At 54.8% G+C, this 13,159-nt stretch overlaps 1 protein-coding gene across 6 annotated transcripts in view; it reads right to left on the reverse strand.

The window, feature by feature from the left end:
• Window positions 1-778: 778 nt before the first annotated feature.
• Foxn1 (forkhead box N1) overlaps window positions 779-13,159 on the reverse strand; it is a 28,173-nt gene continuing 15,792 nt past the window's right edge. For 5 of the 6 annotated variants that reach the window (XM_048794192.1, XM_048794179.1, XM_048794185.1 and 2 more), the window contains exons 4-9: window positions 11,550-11,663; window positions 9,689-9,819; window positions 8,355-8,451; window positions 4,649-4,856; window positions 4,006-4,497; window positions 779-2,296 (exon numbers count right to left, since the gene is read on the reverse strand). In XM_048794192.1, coding sequence (XP_048650149.1) covers window positions 1,977-2,296; window positions 4,006-4,497; window positions 4,649-4,856; window positions 8,355-8,451; window positions 9,689-9,819; window positions 11,550-11,663 — 1,362 coding nt within the window. In that variant the 3' untranslated portion in view covers window positions 779-1,976. The remainder of the gene's footprint in view (window positions 2,297-4,005; window positions 4,498-4,648; window positions 4,857-8,354; window positions 8,452-9,688; window positions 9,820-11,549; window positions 11,664-13,159) is intronic. The other variant, XM_048794170.1, reaches the window with a different exon arrangement.

Raw genomic sequence — 13,159 nt, forward strand, 5'->3', positions numbered from 1 at the left:
TGGACCCTGGCTTAGAGCTTCAGGAGGGAGGGCACTCATGGGTGTGGTTCTGTAATGGGATCGTTCACAGAATCAGGTAGGTATTGGTGGGTCCCCATGTTTGGACCCCAGAAGTACTTTCTAAGCAGAGGCCCTACCTGTGGTTGCTCTAAGACTTGAGGTTCATCTGTGTGCCTTAGGCTCCTATCTCTGCCTCATCCCTCTTGAGGGTGCCTCTCAAGCTGCCCTTTGGTGACACTAGCATGCGGTGGTACCTGGGGGGTGAATCTGAAGTGGGACTGAGTGACTCCCCGGTCCCCTCAGAGACCACCTTCTAGGGCCAGCAGTGCATGCAGCACCAGGATATGCTCTATTCTTGTCACCTTTGGAGCCTAAAGCCCCAGACAGACTTTGCATTTCTCTCAGCTGAGGACAAATGAGGACAGAAGGACACAACCTTTTCTGGGAAGTGACCACTTATGTGGGGAGGAGGGTGCAGCGATGGAGGAGGAAGGTCTGGGGAGGGAGACCTCCTCTCGTCTCCCTTCCTGTGGGCAGCTCCGTCTCATCCTTCTATGTCTTTGGAAGTTCTCCTGGGCAGGGGCCCTTCCTGCCTGTACCTCAGCCTCCCCAGTCAGGCCAGGAAGTCCTTCTAGATACCTCACCTTTTGGATTTGGAAACTTCACAGTTGTGGGTAGGGTGGGAATGACACCATAGGCTCAGGACATCTGTGTTCAGTGTGACCTGGCCCTTCTGCTCAGGGTGGGGAGACCCAGAAATGAAGGCTCAGTAGCGGGATCACAAGGCACTTGCTTTACTGTTCCAGGACAGGGGACAATGGCAGGCCATTGAGGCATCTGCTTGGGCCTCATATGAGAGTGGGGCCACCATTTGGATGTTCTTGTCACTTGGAGGCCCAGGGTAGGCTAAGGATCCCACTTGATGGGGCCTGGCAGGCGCCTGGACCATATTCCCTAGCTCCAGGGATATCCTTTGTGCTTTTCGGGTGTCTGGGTCTGCCAGGCGATCAAAGCGAGGGGTGCATGGGTGCTCCCTCACCAGTCTGGACCAGGCTTCCCTTCCCTGAACACTCAGGCAGCCTGAGACAGTTGGAAGCTGGGACCTAAACTACATGAATTTCTTTCTAGAGAAAGAGGGGGATTGTGGTGACTTGGAGGGGGCCCTTCCCGCATCCGGGACTGGGAGAAGATTCATTCAAGTTTCCAAGGGCAAGGGCTTTTCCAAACACTTTGTGTTGGAATTTGGGCTCAGTTTGGTCCCGGAATGGACATTGCCCCTCCTGTGCGTCACCCTGGGGGTGGCCAGACAGAGAATGTTCTGAGGATAGGTGGAGCCTGGCAGGAAGGGTGCTGCTAGTTAGTAGCAAGCACCCTGGGTGGGGGGGTCCACAGGCAACAGGAGGAGTTCTCTATCTCCTCCTCCTTGCTGGGCTGTTGGAGGAAGACAGGAGAATAAATACAGGGGGATTCTAGGAAAGAACATGACTGGAGGGGGCCAGGCCTGTGGAGCATATGGGAATCAGAATGGGGTTCTGGGGGGATTCTTTGAGCTTTGGTAACCAAAGCCCTTAGCTCTCAGCGGCCTCAGAAATGAAGTCAGGCTCTCTGATGTGGTATGGATTCCTCTGGGTATAAGGCATGTGGCTGGTGTGTCTTGAGTAAGCCTGAGTCTATGTATGTGCCTGAGAGCTGAAGGCCCATGGGCGTGGCTAGGGAGAATGCATTTGCTTCTTGCCCACATATTGCTCTCTAGGGGCCCTGAGTGAGGCACTGGACTACCAGGTGGCAGAAATGCGTGAGGGGCAGCGTCCTAGGAGGTGTCCCCTGTGCTCCAGCTTCCAGCTAACAAACAAGTTGGCTGAGTGGCAGAGGGGACAGATAGCATTTTCCTTCCTTGACCTTCAAGGTGAGCCCAACGAGGATGACCAGCAGAGACTTCCAGACAAGCAAAGGCTGGAGCTGACGCCGGACAGAGCTCATGCCAGGGCCATGGGCTTGGAGCTGGGGCTGAGGTACACTGAGGGGCCAGCAGGGGCTGTGGACGGCGTGGGCTCCAGCTCCATGAACGCTGAGTAGAGGGTGGTGAGGGGCAGGTCTCCCAGGGCTCCGGAGCCGCCGCTGCCTGGTGGTGCCAATTCGCCTGCCCCACTGCCTGTCTCTGCCAGACAGGGCCCCGAGGGGAAGCAGTGGGGTGGTGGTGGGGGCGGTGGCATGGAGGATGATGTCGGGGACGAGGTCACCAGTACCAAAGGGTCAAGGGCCAAGCTGTCATCCTTTAGCTGTTCCCACAGGTTTCCTAGTTAGGGGATCAGGAGGAGGAGAAGATCAGCATCACTGGGAGGCATGAGGGGAGCCCTGTCTGCCACCCACCTGAGGCTTTCATATGCTACAGAGAGCAGGATTGGAGTGACACTGACTGGGAGCCGACCCTGACATCAGCTCTGTGATCCCAGTCAGTGTCCGACCCTCTCTGAGCCTCAGATTCCAACTCCCATGTAGCAGTCTGAAAGTCATAGATTTAGGGCTGGGGCTGGGGCTGAGTGGTAGAGCACTTGCCTAGCACACATGAGGCACTAGGTTCAATCTTCAGCACCGCATAAAAACAAATAAAATAAAGATATTGTGACCACCTAGTTGTTGTAGGGAGAGACTTTGGGGAGGATCAAGAATTTGAAAACTGCCTACTGAAGGTTGATGCAGGTGCTGGGCACTTGGGGGCAACTTGGGGGCTACTTCACTCAATTTTCTGCCTAAGCTCCCCAAGGAAGGTGGATCTGTAGTCCAGACCAAATGTCTTCCCACAATGTGCCACTGAACCCAATGAAGTGGATGGCTTCCTCGGCCTCCTCCATTGCAGAGCCCAGGGAATGGGGACAGAGCTAGGAAGCACACTTGACTCCGAGGAACAAACAGGGTTACCACCTGACTGAACTCTCTTTGGGTTGTATGACCTGCAGGATGGCAATCAGAGACTGGGTGCCTGCCCTGGGCATCAGGGTTGCAGAGTCTGGAGAAAGAGGTTCTGACAGCCCTGGGTTGGCCTTGGCCGCCTGAATTCTGATCCTGATTCCTTCCTTCCAGCTAATCGATCTTGCACAGGTAATATAACCTCTGTGTGCTTCTGCGAAATGGGTTTCATATTCCCTCCTGTTCCACAGGTCCAAGAGGGGGCAGAGGTAAAGTTAGCAGGATGCCTGATCTTTAGCAGGGGCACGAGTGGATGCTTATTGTCTCCCACATGTCCACACTTCCCCAGAGGTTGCCTGAGCCCTGCTCCCCATCTCTGGACTGGCCTGAAGATTTATGTGAAGCTATTTATGTGAAGCTATTTCCCAGGACCTTAGACCATCAGACTGGGGGCTCTCTAGGGGGAGGCTGCCTCCCTGACACCTGCTGGTGAATGTTTCCACCTCCATGCCTGGAGGGTCTGAGGCCTGGGTCAGCAATCCACCACTTGTGGATAGTCACAGGGCCTGGGGGTGCACAGGATGGGAATGGGCGGGGTGCGGTGGCCTTATGCAAAGATGGAGCAGGCAAGATGGAGTGCAGTGAATAGACCCTCTCCCTGGACTTCTAGCCCTTAATCTTTCCAGGATCTGCCTGGCTCTGAGGTCTCACACTCCTGCAGGGAGAGGGTCTCTCTTTGGGCATTGAATGCTCAACTCTGACAAAATGCGAATGCATCTGGGAATGCTCACTCACAATCGAGTGTGGGGTAGAACGCGGAGCTCTTTCCAATCTTGCCAGAGCTGAGTGTGGCTTGATGACAGGGTCAACTGGAACACTTTCAGGGTACCAGGAGGAGGGAAACTGGGGCAAGAGAGTTCCTCTGGACCCTGTGCTCTGGATGGCAGGGAGGGAGTGGGAGGCTCGACACCTGCTCCTGGCTTTCTGACTCAGGTGACTCAGGTGGCAGGCAGCATGGAGACTTGGAGAGGATGGGTCACACTGCTAGATGCACCTCTCTAGTCCTGTCCCACCTCCCCTTTCCTACCCCCAGCTCACCCTGGAAGTCAAAGTCGGTGAGAGAGGGGTTGATGGCATCCAGGTCAGTACCCAGGTCTCCGTCTGGCAGTAGGGTGTCATGCACGGTCCTGGCTGGGGAAGGCTCAGCCAGCAGCTTGGCACTGTGGCTGGGTGGGGTGTGGGCAGGCAGAGGCGAGTCCTGGGGGGTACCCGGCTGGGCCCGCAACTCAAGGTGCCCATCTGGCTGCGGGAACAATGGCTGCGGGGGTCCAGGAGGGGCCAGGCCGGGTGAGAGGTGTGGGTACGTCTGCCCATAGCAGGAGGGTGCGTGCCCCCCCAGTAGGTCTTGCAGAGGGTTCTTGCCAGGCATGGGTCCTGGAGCTGGGTGGATTGGGTGCAGCTGCTGGGAGAGCCCAGTTGGGGGTGCCAAGGGCCGGATGGGGCCGGAGCCTGTCAGCCCAGGGGGCGGACAGCCCAGCATCGGGGAGCCCAACTTCTCCCTCTTGTCTCCAATGAGGCTGTCCAGCTCTTCTGAAAAGGCCCCAAAGAGAAAGAACACCATGAAATCTTTCTCCTCCACACCTCCCCAGCCTCAGAACCCTCAGACTCTGCCCCATTTTTTTTTTTTTTTTGTGGCTCACAGGTCCTCAGGCCCTTCCTTGGGTGGCGGGGCTGCCCTCACCTGGCTTGGCCATGCTTTTGCGCACAGCAATGGGGTCCTTCCTCTTCCACTTCTGCAGCTCCTCCTGCATCTTGTCGATCTTGGCCGGATTGAGGGCCCACAGGCAGCCCTTGCGAGAGGAACTTCCAGATTTGTTCTCCACCTTCTCAAAGCACTTGTTGAGGGATAGGTTGTGGCGGACAGAATTCTTCCAGCCATCAGGTGCCGTCTGCCCCAGCAGAGCAAAGCAAGAATTTAAGTTGGGCTCAGGTAGCAAGAACCAGCTCCAAGGCTGGGCTCTAGAACATTCCTTTGGATGCAGAACTGTCACCCACTCTGGGCTGTATCATCCTCCTCGGTACCTAGTACGTGCTCGGTACCCTTCAGTGGTGGGGAAAGGTGGGCAGGAACCTTGACCACAATTCATTTTCAACTAAAATCCACCTTCGTCCCATCCTATCCCTGGACCCCAATGTTTCAGAGAATTTGAGGCCTGGTGGGCACCACAGAGACCTCCTGACCCATGCCCCCACTGAAGTGGGACCAGCCTCCATGGAGCCTTCAGGCCCGTGTGTACTCCCTCTGTTCAACGGGAGCTCACAACTCCAAGGTCCTCTGTCCAGCTGTAAGGAAGGAGCGATGGAGGCTGTGGAAGCCTCTCTTCCTGGTCTGCCTCATCTCTTCTGAGGCAAACTCAGGAGAAAAGAAAAATGGGTGGGGCCGGTGAGTGTCTGGGTGTGTGTCCACGTTGCACATATGTTTGAGCACATTGCTGGGTGTTGGTGCATGGGGGTGGTGCATGCTCAGTGTGTGTGAGCATGCGCCTATATCCCTAAGTGTGTCTCCCAGGGTGAGTGGCATCTCCCGATACGGGTCTGGAATTCCTGCATGCGAGGTTGTACAAGTCCCAGAGAATGGCTGTGTGTGAGAAAGTCTCTCTGAGTATGTGTGTGTGTGTGTGTGTGTGTGTGTGTGTGTATCCATGATCATCTGAGTGTGTGGGTGTGTGTTTGCATGAGTGTGCCTGGGGGGGCGTGCCCCGGTGGGGAGGCCAGCCCTCAGGCAGGGGGTGCTCGTGCCAACAGAATAAACACCCATTAGGAGGCCCGGTCATGCCACCAGTGCAGTAATTGTGCCCAAGGAGGGTTGTAAAAACCATTAGGCTGACTCAGTTGGGTGAGAGGCGGTGGCAGGGGTGCCAGTGGGCCTCCCATCCCCCATCTCCTGCTCTGTTCCAGACTCTGAGACAGCTCTGAGCCCAGACGGGGCTAACTGCGGACAGAGCCACTGCTCTGACCAGCAGGGCTCCTTCACCCTCATCCCCTGTCCCTTCTTTCATTCAGCCCATAGTTTCTGGTTAACATGGGGTGGCCACTCCCTCCTCCCCAACTCATTTGCCCCAGGGAGCAGCCAAGCTGAATCACGCCCAGCAGAACTGGGCCCTAATGCCAGCATCGCTGCAAGTTGCTGGTGGCAACTGCTGGAGCCTTTCTTGGGGACAGATGGCCTGGGGCAGGGGGCTGGTTGAAATGACCCCCCCAAATCTCCCAGGGTTATCAGAGAAGATTCTTAAGCCACCAGACCAGACTTTGATTCCCACAACAGTCTCCCCTGGGAGTCAAGGCTATGCCGCCCCATGGGCAGAGTTAATGGGCACTGGGGCCTTTTATGGCCCCATAAATCTGTGACTTTGGGATGCCAGGGCAGCCCCCACCCCAGTCACTTCCTGTTTGGAAGAGGAATGGTCAGCATTAACAATTATGTCCAGTGGCTGGACACTTCCCCAGTCCCACATCCCTGACTCACGGGGCTACGGGACGCCCACATCAGCTGCCTTGGGCATGAGTGCCACCCCATCCCACAGTCCACACTGTCCTTGTCCAGAAAAATGACCTTCGAATGGGGAGTGAACAATATGGAAGGTAGGAGAATCTTCCAACTGATTCCTTAGATGAGTCAGAGGGGAATCGTCCAAGTTGGAAGGAGCCTTTGTGCCAACCTGGTCCAACCCGACCATTTTACAGATTGGGAAACTGAAGTCCAGAGAAGAAAGGATATAGTGCTGGATCGCACAGGGAGGCAGGGACAGAGCCCGGACTCCAACTCTGTCCCCTAACTAAGGGCCCTGCCCAGGTCATCCTTTAGGGCCTGCCCTGCCATTTGGGGCCCTTCCCATTCTCACAGATGCTCACTCTCTGAAGTCAAATGTAAACTCAGGGGTGAGGGAGTGACACAACTGGTTAAGAACAACAACTGGAATAAAAAAAAAAAAAAAGCTGTTAGACTTCTTCACTCTTCGGCCCCATAAAACAGGGATTACACAGCTCCCAGGAAAAATAATTAAGCCAGGAAGATGAGATGCAGGGAGGGGCTGGGGGCCAGGCCAGGAGCTGGGAGAGAGGGAGGCTCGGAGGAGGAGGCAGGGACCTCATTTCCCTTTCTCTGGCTTGGCCTCTGGAAGCCCTGGACGACCCTCTAATAGCTTAGGGGGTTAGGGAGGGTGCAGTTCCCTGACCTGCTAGGGTGCGAGGGCAGCCCTGGACACAGGCTTTGATGCTTCTTGAATCCCAGAGACAATGCTCTTCCCCCTCCTCTTCTTTTCAGAATCTCTGGTGGATCAAAATACTTTTCCCTAGCCAGACCACTCTGACCCTCTTGCCCACTCCCTATCTGATGGCAGCTCAGCAAGCAAAAACTTGTTCGAACATTAGGTGCCAATTATCCTCAGGCAGGACAGTTGGGTAGATGGTGGGGGCAGGACTCATCCACTGGCAGGTGGAGTTCAGTTCTGGATTACCTGGGCCTCTGTTCCTACCCTCTGCCTGGGTAGCAGATGAGATCATATCCATCATGGTGCAGATCTTGGAGAAGGCACTTCTCAGACATAAGCTCTGGTCTTTCCCACACCCACCCCAGAAGAAGGGGACTGTGCAGAAGGGTCTGGGGGAAGGGGGAGATGTGTGAAGCCCAACAGCTTGGCCCAGCAACTGATGCCACCTGCTGTGTAACCTTGGGTAGATGAACTGCTCTCTCTGATGATATGTTTGCCCATCTGGGGAGTTGGATATCTGTCTTGCCTCTAGGGAGGGAGTTGGGTAGAAGCCCTAGAAGTCCCTTCTGTGGATGATAAGAACTAGATTCTGCACCAGGGGTGGGGGCAGAGTCAGGTGAGCCAGCCGGTTCCCTGGGACACCTGAAGACTGTGAAGCCCACACCCCACTTTCTGGTAGAACTGTAGCTGAGCCTGCCACCCACAGAGGCAGATTTTAATCTCACCCTGGAAGGCAGTGGATTCTTCAGCACCTTTTGTCGCCTTGGCTGACCGGCTCCTGTGGGAATTCCTCAGCCCCATAGCATCCTGGGGGTAAGGATGGGGACAGCCTCTCATTTCTTCCCCCAACTTTCTCTCCTCACTTGGGGTGGGCGGATGCTCCCTGAAGCCTATCAGGACTGACATCACCACCTCCCTGCAGCAGAAGATCTAGCTCCAGATCTGCTGTGTAATACCAAGGGAGTAGCTTGAGCTCTCTGTTCTCTACATAGAACCCCTAAGGGAGCTCTGTCCTTTTGAGGTGGAGACAAGGGAAAGCAGGTGGTGGTGGTGCTGGGAACAAACCCTCGCTGGCTTTTCGAACTCCTCTCATCTCTGCACTGAACCCTCCAGCTCTAGACCGGCCTGACTTGTCCAGGACTTGGGGTGGCGGGTGCAGATGGATCTGGGACTCACCTTGAAGTAAGGGAAATGCTCCGTCATAAAATTGTAGATCTCGCTGACAGGCAGGCTTCCAGTTTTGCTGTTCTTGAGGGCCATGAAGATGAGGATGCTGAAGACACAGAGAGCCGTGAGAGTCTGAGCCTCTTGACCTGGTCCTGAGGCCCTCCCCAGAAGCCCCCCCACCTCTGGTGAGAGTCTCTGTGAGGTTCAAGTTGAAGGAGAGGGGATGAGGATTACAGATAAACAAGGACCCTGTGGAGTCTGAGAAGCAAGGCTTCCATCTGACTTAGCCAGGGACCAGTGGCGTGACCTTGGGCAAGGGCCTTAACCTCTCTGAACGTCAGTTTCCTCATCTTTAGAGTAAAAAGAGTTAACAACTACTCAGTTGTGGGGAGGAATGATACCTCAACATAGAAGCCCTCCTTACACAGGAGCTGTCACTACCAGTCCTCACTAGTCGGCCCTTGGCCACTTGCATGAGTGCCGGGTAGTGGGGAGTCAATGGAGGTCTGATGAGCCCCTACGTTCTCTTACTTAATCCTTCCAACAGCCCGAGTTGCTGTCTCTTGACTTTTTTTTTTTTCCTCTCTCCCTGATGAATAAATAGAAGCTCAGAGAGATCAAACAACTTGCCTAAGTTTCACTTCTAGTAAATTCCAGATTCTGGTCTTGTCCCCAGTTTTGCTGGGCTATAAGGTCTGGCTCTGTATGCTCCTTTCTGTGCACCATCTGGCCTTCCACAAATCCCCTCTCTGTGCTCCTGGCTAGTGTCTGAGTTCTTTTTTCTGAGCGTCCATCAGCTCAGAAGAGGACCTGATCTCTCCCTGAGGCCTGGCATACATTAGGTCAAGTGTCACTGATGATTGGATGATTGAAAGGACAGATGGAAGGGTCCCCCAGATAGGCTGGATGCTGCTGGGACTTAATCTCCCAGCCCCTGAGAAGTCCCACCGGAGGGTGAGTAACTGAGTCACATCTGAAGCCCTTATCTCTCATTTATTTCCAGTAGAGCTTTGGAGTGGGGTTCTTCTCTATATCTGGGGAGATGGGCAAGGTGGTGGGTATCTTCCCTAAACTCCAATCCCTGGCCCTGGGCCCCAGGAGGTTAGAGTTCAGCAGATTCACACAAAACACGGAATCCGCGGAACCAGATCCTCAGGTGTAGACAAGAGGTCAGAGGTGATCAAGTCTATTCACTGCTCCCTTGCAGGGGTCCTCTCTCCAGCCTCCTTTTGAAGCTCACTGGCCGTGTCACTACCCTTATGCACTGAGGATTCCATGCCTCAGTTTCCCCAATGGCCCACTCAGCCCTCCTCCTTCTGCCCAAGGGGAGCTTGGAGATGTACCTGTAGGAGTAGATGGGTTTGGGGAAGAGCGGCTGGTGCCCATCAGCGCTGGCCTGGGGTGCGATCCGCTGGTATGGATAGTGAGAGGAGCCCAGGTAGGGTACAGGGTAGCTGCCACCACCCTGTGAATACCGGAGAGGTTGAAGGGGGAAGAGTGATTGCCATGGTACCCAGCCTTTCTGAGGAGGACTCCCCTCCCCTCTTCATATGCATCCAGAGAAGATGAGGTCAGATTCTCCTCTCCCTGTTCGTGAACTCCATCACCCCCATGGTAGAGCTGAGGCGTAGACAATAGTGTGGACATGTGAGGGTCTGAGAAGACATCCACATTTTGGAACTCAGAGGCCTCAAAGTTCCCTTTCTCCAGCCCTTTAAGGTGCTGTGATTGCCACAGGGATGAGATGAAGCCCAGCTGGGCTGCAGAGAGTGAGGCGCAGCCTGTGGCCTCTACACCCTCCCAGACAGACACTCCAGGCCTCCCTGTGCTCCTGGAGTACTGGGCCGGAAGTGGGATGTCCAGCCTGGGCGGTTGCTGGGCACTGCCACCTTTTACGAGTTTCAGTGGCTCTTTGAAAGAGCTGGTCATGGTGGTGGGCAGGTGGGGGTGGGAGGTGATTTTTACGGCAAAGGGAGTGGCCGCGGTGCCAGGGATGGTGTTTTATGGGGGCAGGGGAGTAGGAGACTCTGACTCCCCTAGCTGCTCCAGGCTGAAGTGCTCTTTCCAGGTCACTGAGAGACACTTAGTGCCTGAGTCACCCTCTCTTGGGCTCCATAAAGCCCTGGGTGCGGCCATCTTGTTTGAGGAGGGGTGCTGACAGCAGAGGGCATCAAAGCAAGGCCAGGCATGGTGAGGCCACTGGTTGTCCCTTCATCCTGCAGTAGCTCAGTCCCTGACAGGACAAGCTGCCTCAGGTACATCTCCTACACTGGGTGAGACCAGGAGCCTCTGCCTAGCTATGGCCACTGCAGCCAGGCCCATCAAGAAGGGAGGATGTGCCTTGTGCTGGGCATTCCCTTGCTTTCCTCTGTCTCTCTCGCCCACAGGGAAGGCCGTCTGATCCCCCTCCTCCCTCTTGCTTGGCCAAGATCCGGGCCAATGCCAAAGAACTGGGAGTAGAACCTGCTCCACAGGCAGGGCCTGTCTCAGTGCCAGGCTGCAGGTGGATGGAGCTGGGCGCTGGGCAGCCACTTGCTGTGTCTTGCCCGGTGACTCCAGGGAGCTGCCTGGCTGCTCTTGGGGCTCTTTTTCTTTCTCTTTTAAAAAACCTCCATCCTTTGCCAGTGTGGGGCAATTACTTGGCATCCTTCACATTTGGGAGGGGCCAAAGTTGGGCAGCGGGGTGGGGAAAGGACCAACATGATGAGGATTTGGAGCCCTCTGGGTTGGGAGGCCTGTAGTCCCACACCTGGTGCCTATCCTCTTGAGTTCAAGGCCATACAGCACGATGTGACCTAGAGATGGGACCCCTGTTCGTGGAGCTTAGCCTGGTGTCACATGACACAATTTTCTCTCTGCCCTGTTTTCTTCCTCGGGGCTGGCTCTTCTTCTCCCTCCTTTTTTTTGGGTCACATCAAGGCCCTGCCTCAGTCTCAGCCCTACTCTCTTGTTTGAGCCCCTCAGGCCCTGCCAAGGGTCCAGACAACACTTTCTGTCCCTAGAGAACGACAGTTGCTTCTGTCTCCCTATTAATTACTTTCCCCTTACCAGGGGTGGTCTAGCCTGAAAAGTTCGGGGCCCTGCTGCCTACACCTGCCCATCCAGGTGTGCACATGAGCACATACCTATACACCGCACCACACACAACACACACCACATAATATCTTGAGAGCCCGGGAAGCATGCCACTTGCCTCAGACCCACCTGGTGGAAAGGGGGCTGGGAGGGGCAGTACATGTGCTGCAAGGGGGGTTGGTAGCAGTACATCCCAGGACCATTCTCCAGAGCTGGAGGCTTGATCTTGACCTCTGACGCCTGCTGGAAGAGAAAGCAGATGACTAGGCTGGGCCTTATTTCTCTCCCTTCCTCTTTCCCTTATCCTGAAATTCCCACAAAAGCAACCCCAGCTCTGCCTTTCCCAAAGCTTAGTCCTTGAGAAGGAACAGAGAACAGAGAAGGGAAGGGTTTTTCACAAGGAAACTCAGCAAGGTGATTGTGGAACTGGTGCCAGCATCCACAGCACCCCTATATCCACACACCTCACTGCAGGTGAGAGGCTGAGTTTAGGCCACTCAGAGAAGTGGGTGAGACTTGTCAGTGGTCACTTTGAGCCTACCTAGGGTAGGGCCAGAGATCTCTGTGAGGAGCATGTGGAGTCCTCAGGGCCTAGCACAGAGCTCTAACCTGAGTAGGGACAGCAGGGGTGTGCAGCCAGGTCCTGGCAGGTGGACTTGCCTGGGAGAAGGTGAACCATTCTACCTGGGGTTAGAAGGTACCTTGGGAAACCAGCGCCTAGGCCCAAAGGGGCAAATCAGCTGTGCCCTCTTTCTGGGTGTGCCCTGGGGATACTGATGCAGAGATTGGCACAATCACAGAATCTCAGGCCTGGAAGGGCCAGGAGTGCTTGTGTCCAACCCCTTCATTTGATAGATGATGGGGCTGAGCCCAAAGAGGGGAAGCAATGTGCCCCAGGTCACCCAGCGAGGCAACCTGCTAGCTGTGGGTGTCTGGGCTCAAGTTTTTCTCTGTTGTGCATGGTTAAGGGTGTGGACTTAAATCTCAGCTTTACCATTTTCAGGCTGGGGGATGCCTTGGGCAAGTTACATGGCCTCTACAGCCTCAGTTTGTTCATCTGCAAAATAGGGACCATGGGAACTCTCTAAAGGATTGTTGTGAGAATTAAATGAGCTTCAAGAGAAAGCTGTGGCAGAATGAGTAGGAGCTGGTACTGAGCAGACACTTGGGGATAGTAGTTGATAGGATGTGGTTGCTGCCATATTCAAGGGGCCTGAGAAGAAGCTGTCGAAGGTTTACAGAACTGAGAATAGGCTCCTATCTAGACCACACTTGATATGTGTCCCTCTGCTTTTTCTACCTTCCTTCCCGTGTTGGGACTGGCTTGGGGCAGGACCCAGTTTTATTTATTTATTTTTCTTTTGGTACTGCAGATTGAACTCAGGGGCACTTAACCACTGAGCTACATTACCAGCCCTTCCTTTTTTTTTTTTTTTTTTTTTGAGACAGGGTCTCACTAGGTTGCTTAACATCCTTGCTGAATTGCTAAGCTTGGCTTTGAACTTGCGATCCTCCTGCCTCCGCCTCCTGAGCTGCTGGGGATTACAGGCGTGGGCCAACATGCCCTGCTCGAGGTCTATTTGAAAGTTAGAGGTGAGGAGGGCTGGTGTGGAGTAGGGACAGCCTAGGCTAAGCCCACTCAGTCACTGCCTCAGGGACCTACAAGCCAGCTCTGGGAGCAGGAAGCAAGCTTCCTTAATTCTGCAAAGCAACAATCCCATGAGGCAGATAGATACTCT

This window comes from Marmota marmota, unplaced genomic scaffold (genome assembly GCF_001458135.2).
Source record: "Marmota marmota marmota unplaced genomic scaffold, marMar, whole genome shotgun sequence".
In the NCBI taxonomy this organism is placed as follows: Eukaryota; Metazoa; Chordata; class Mammalia; order Rodentia; family Sciuridae; genus Marmota; species Marmota marmota.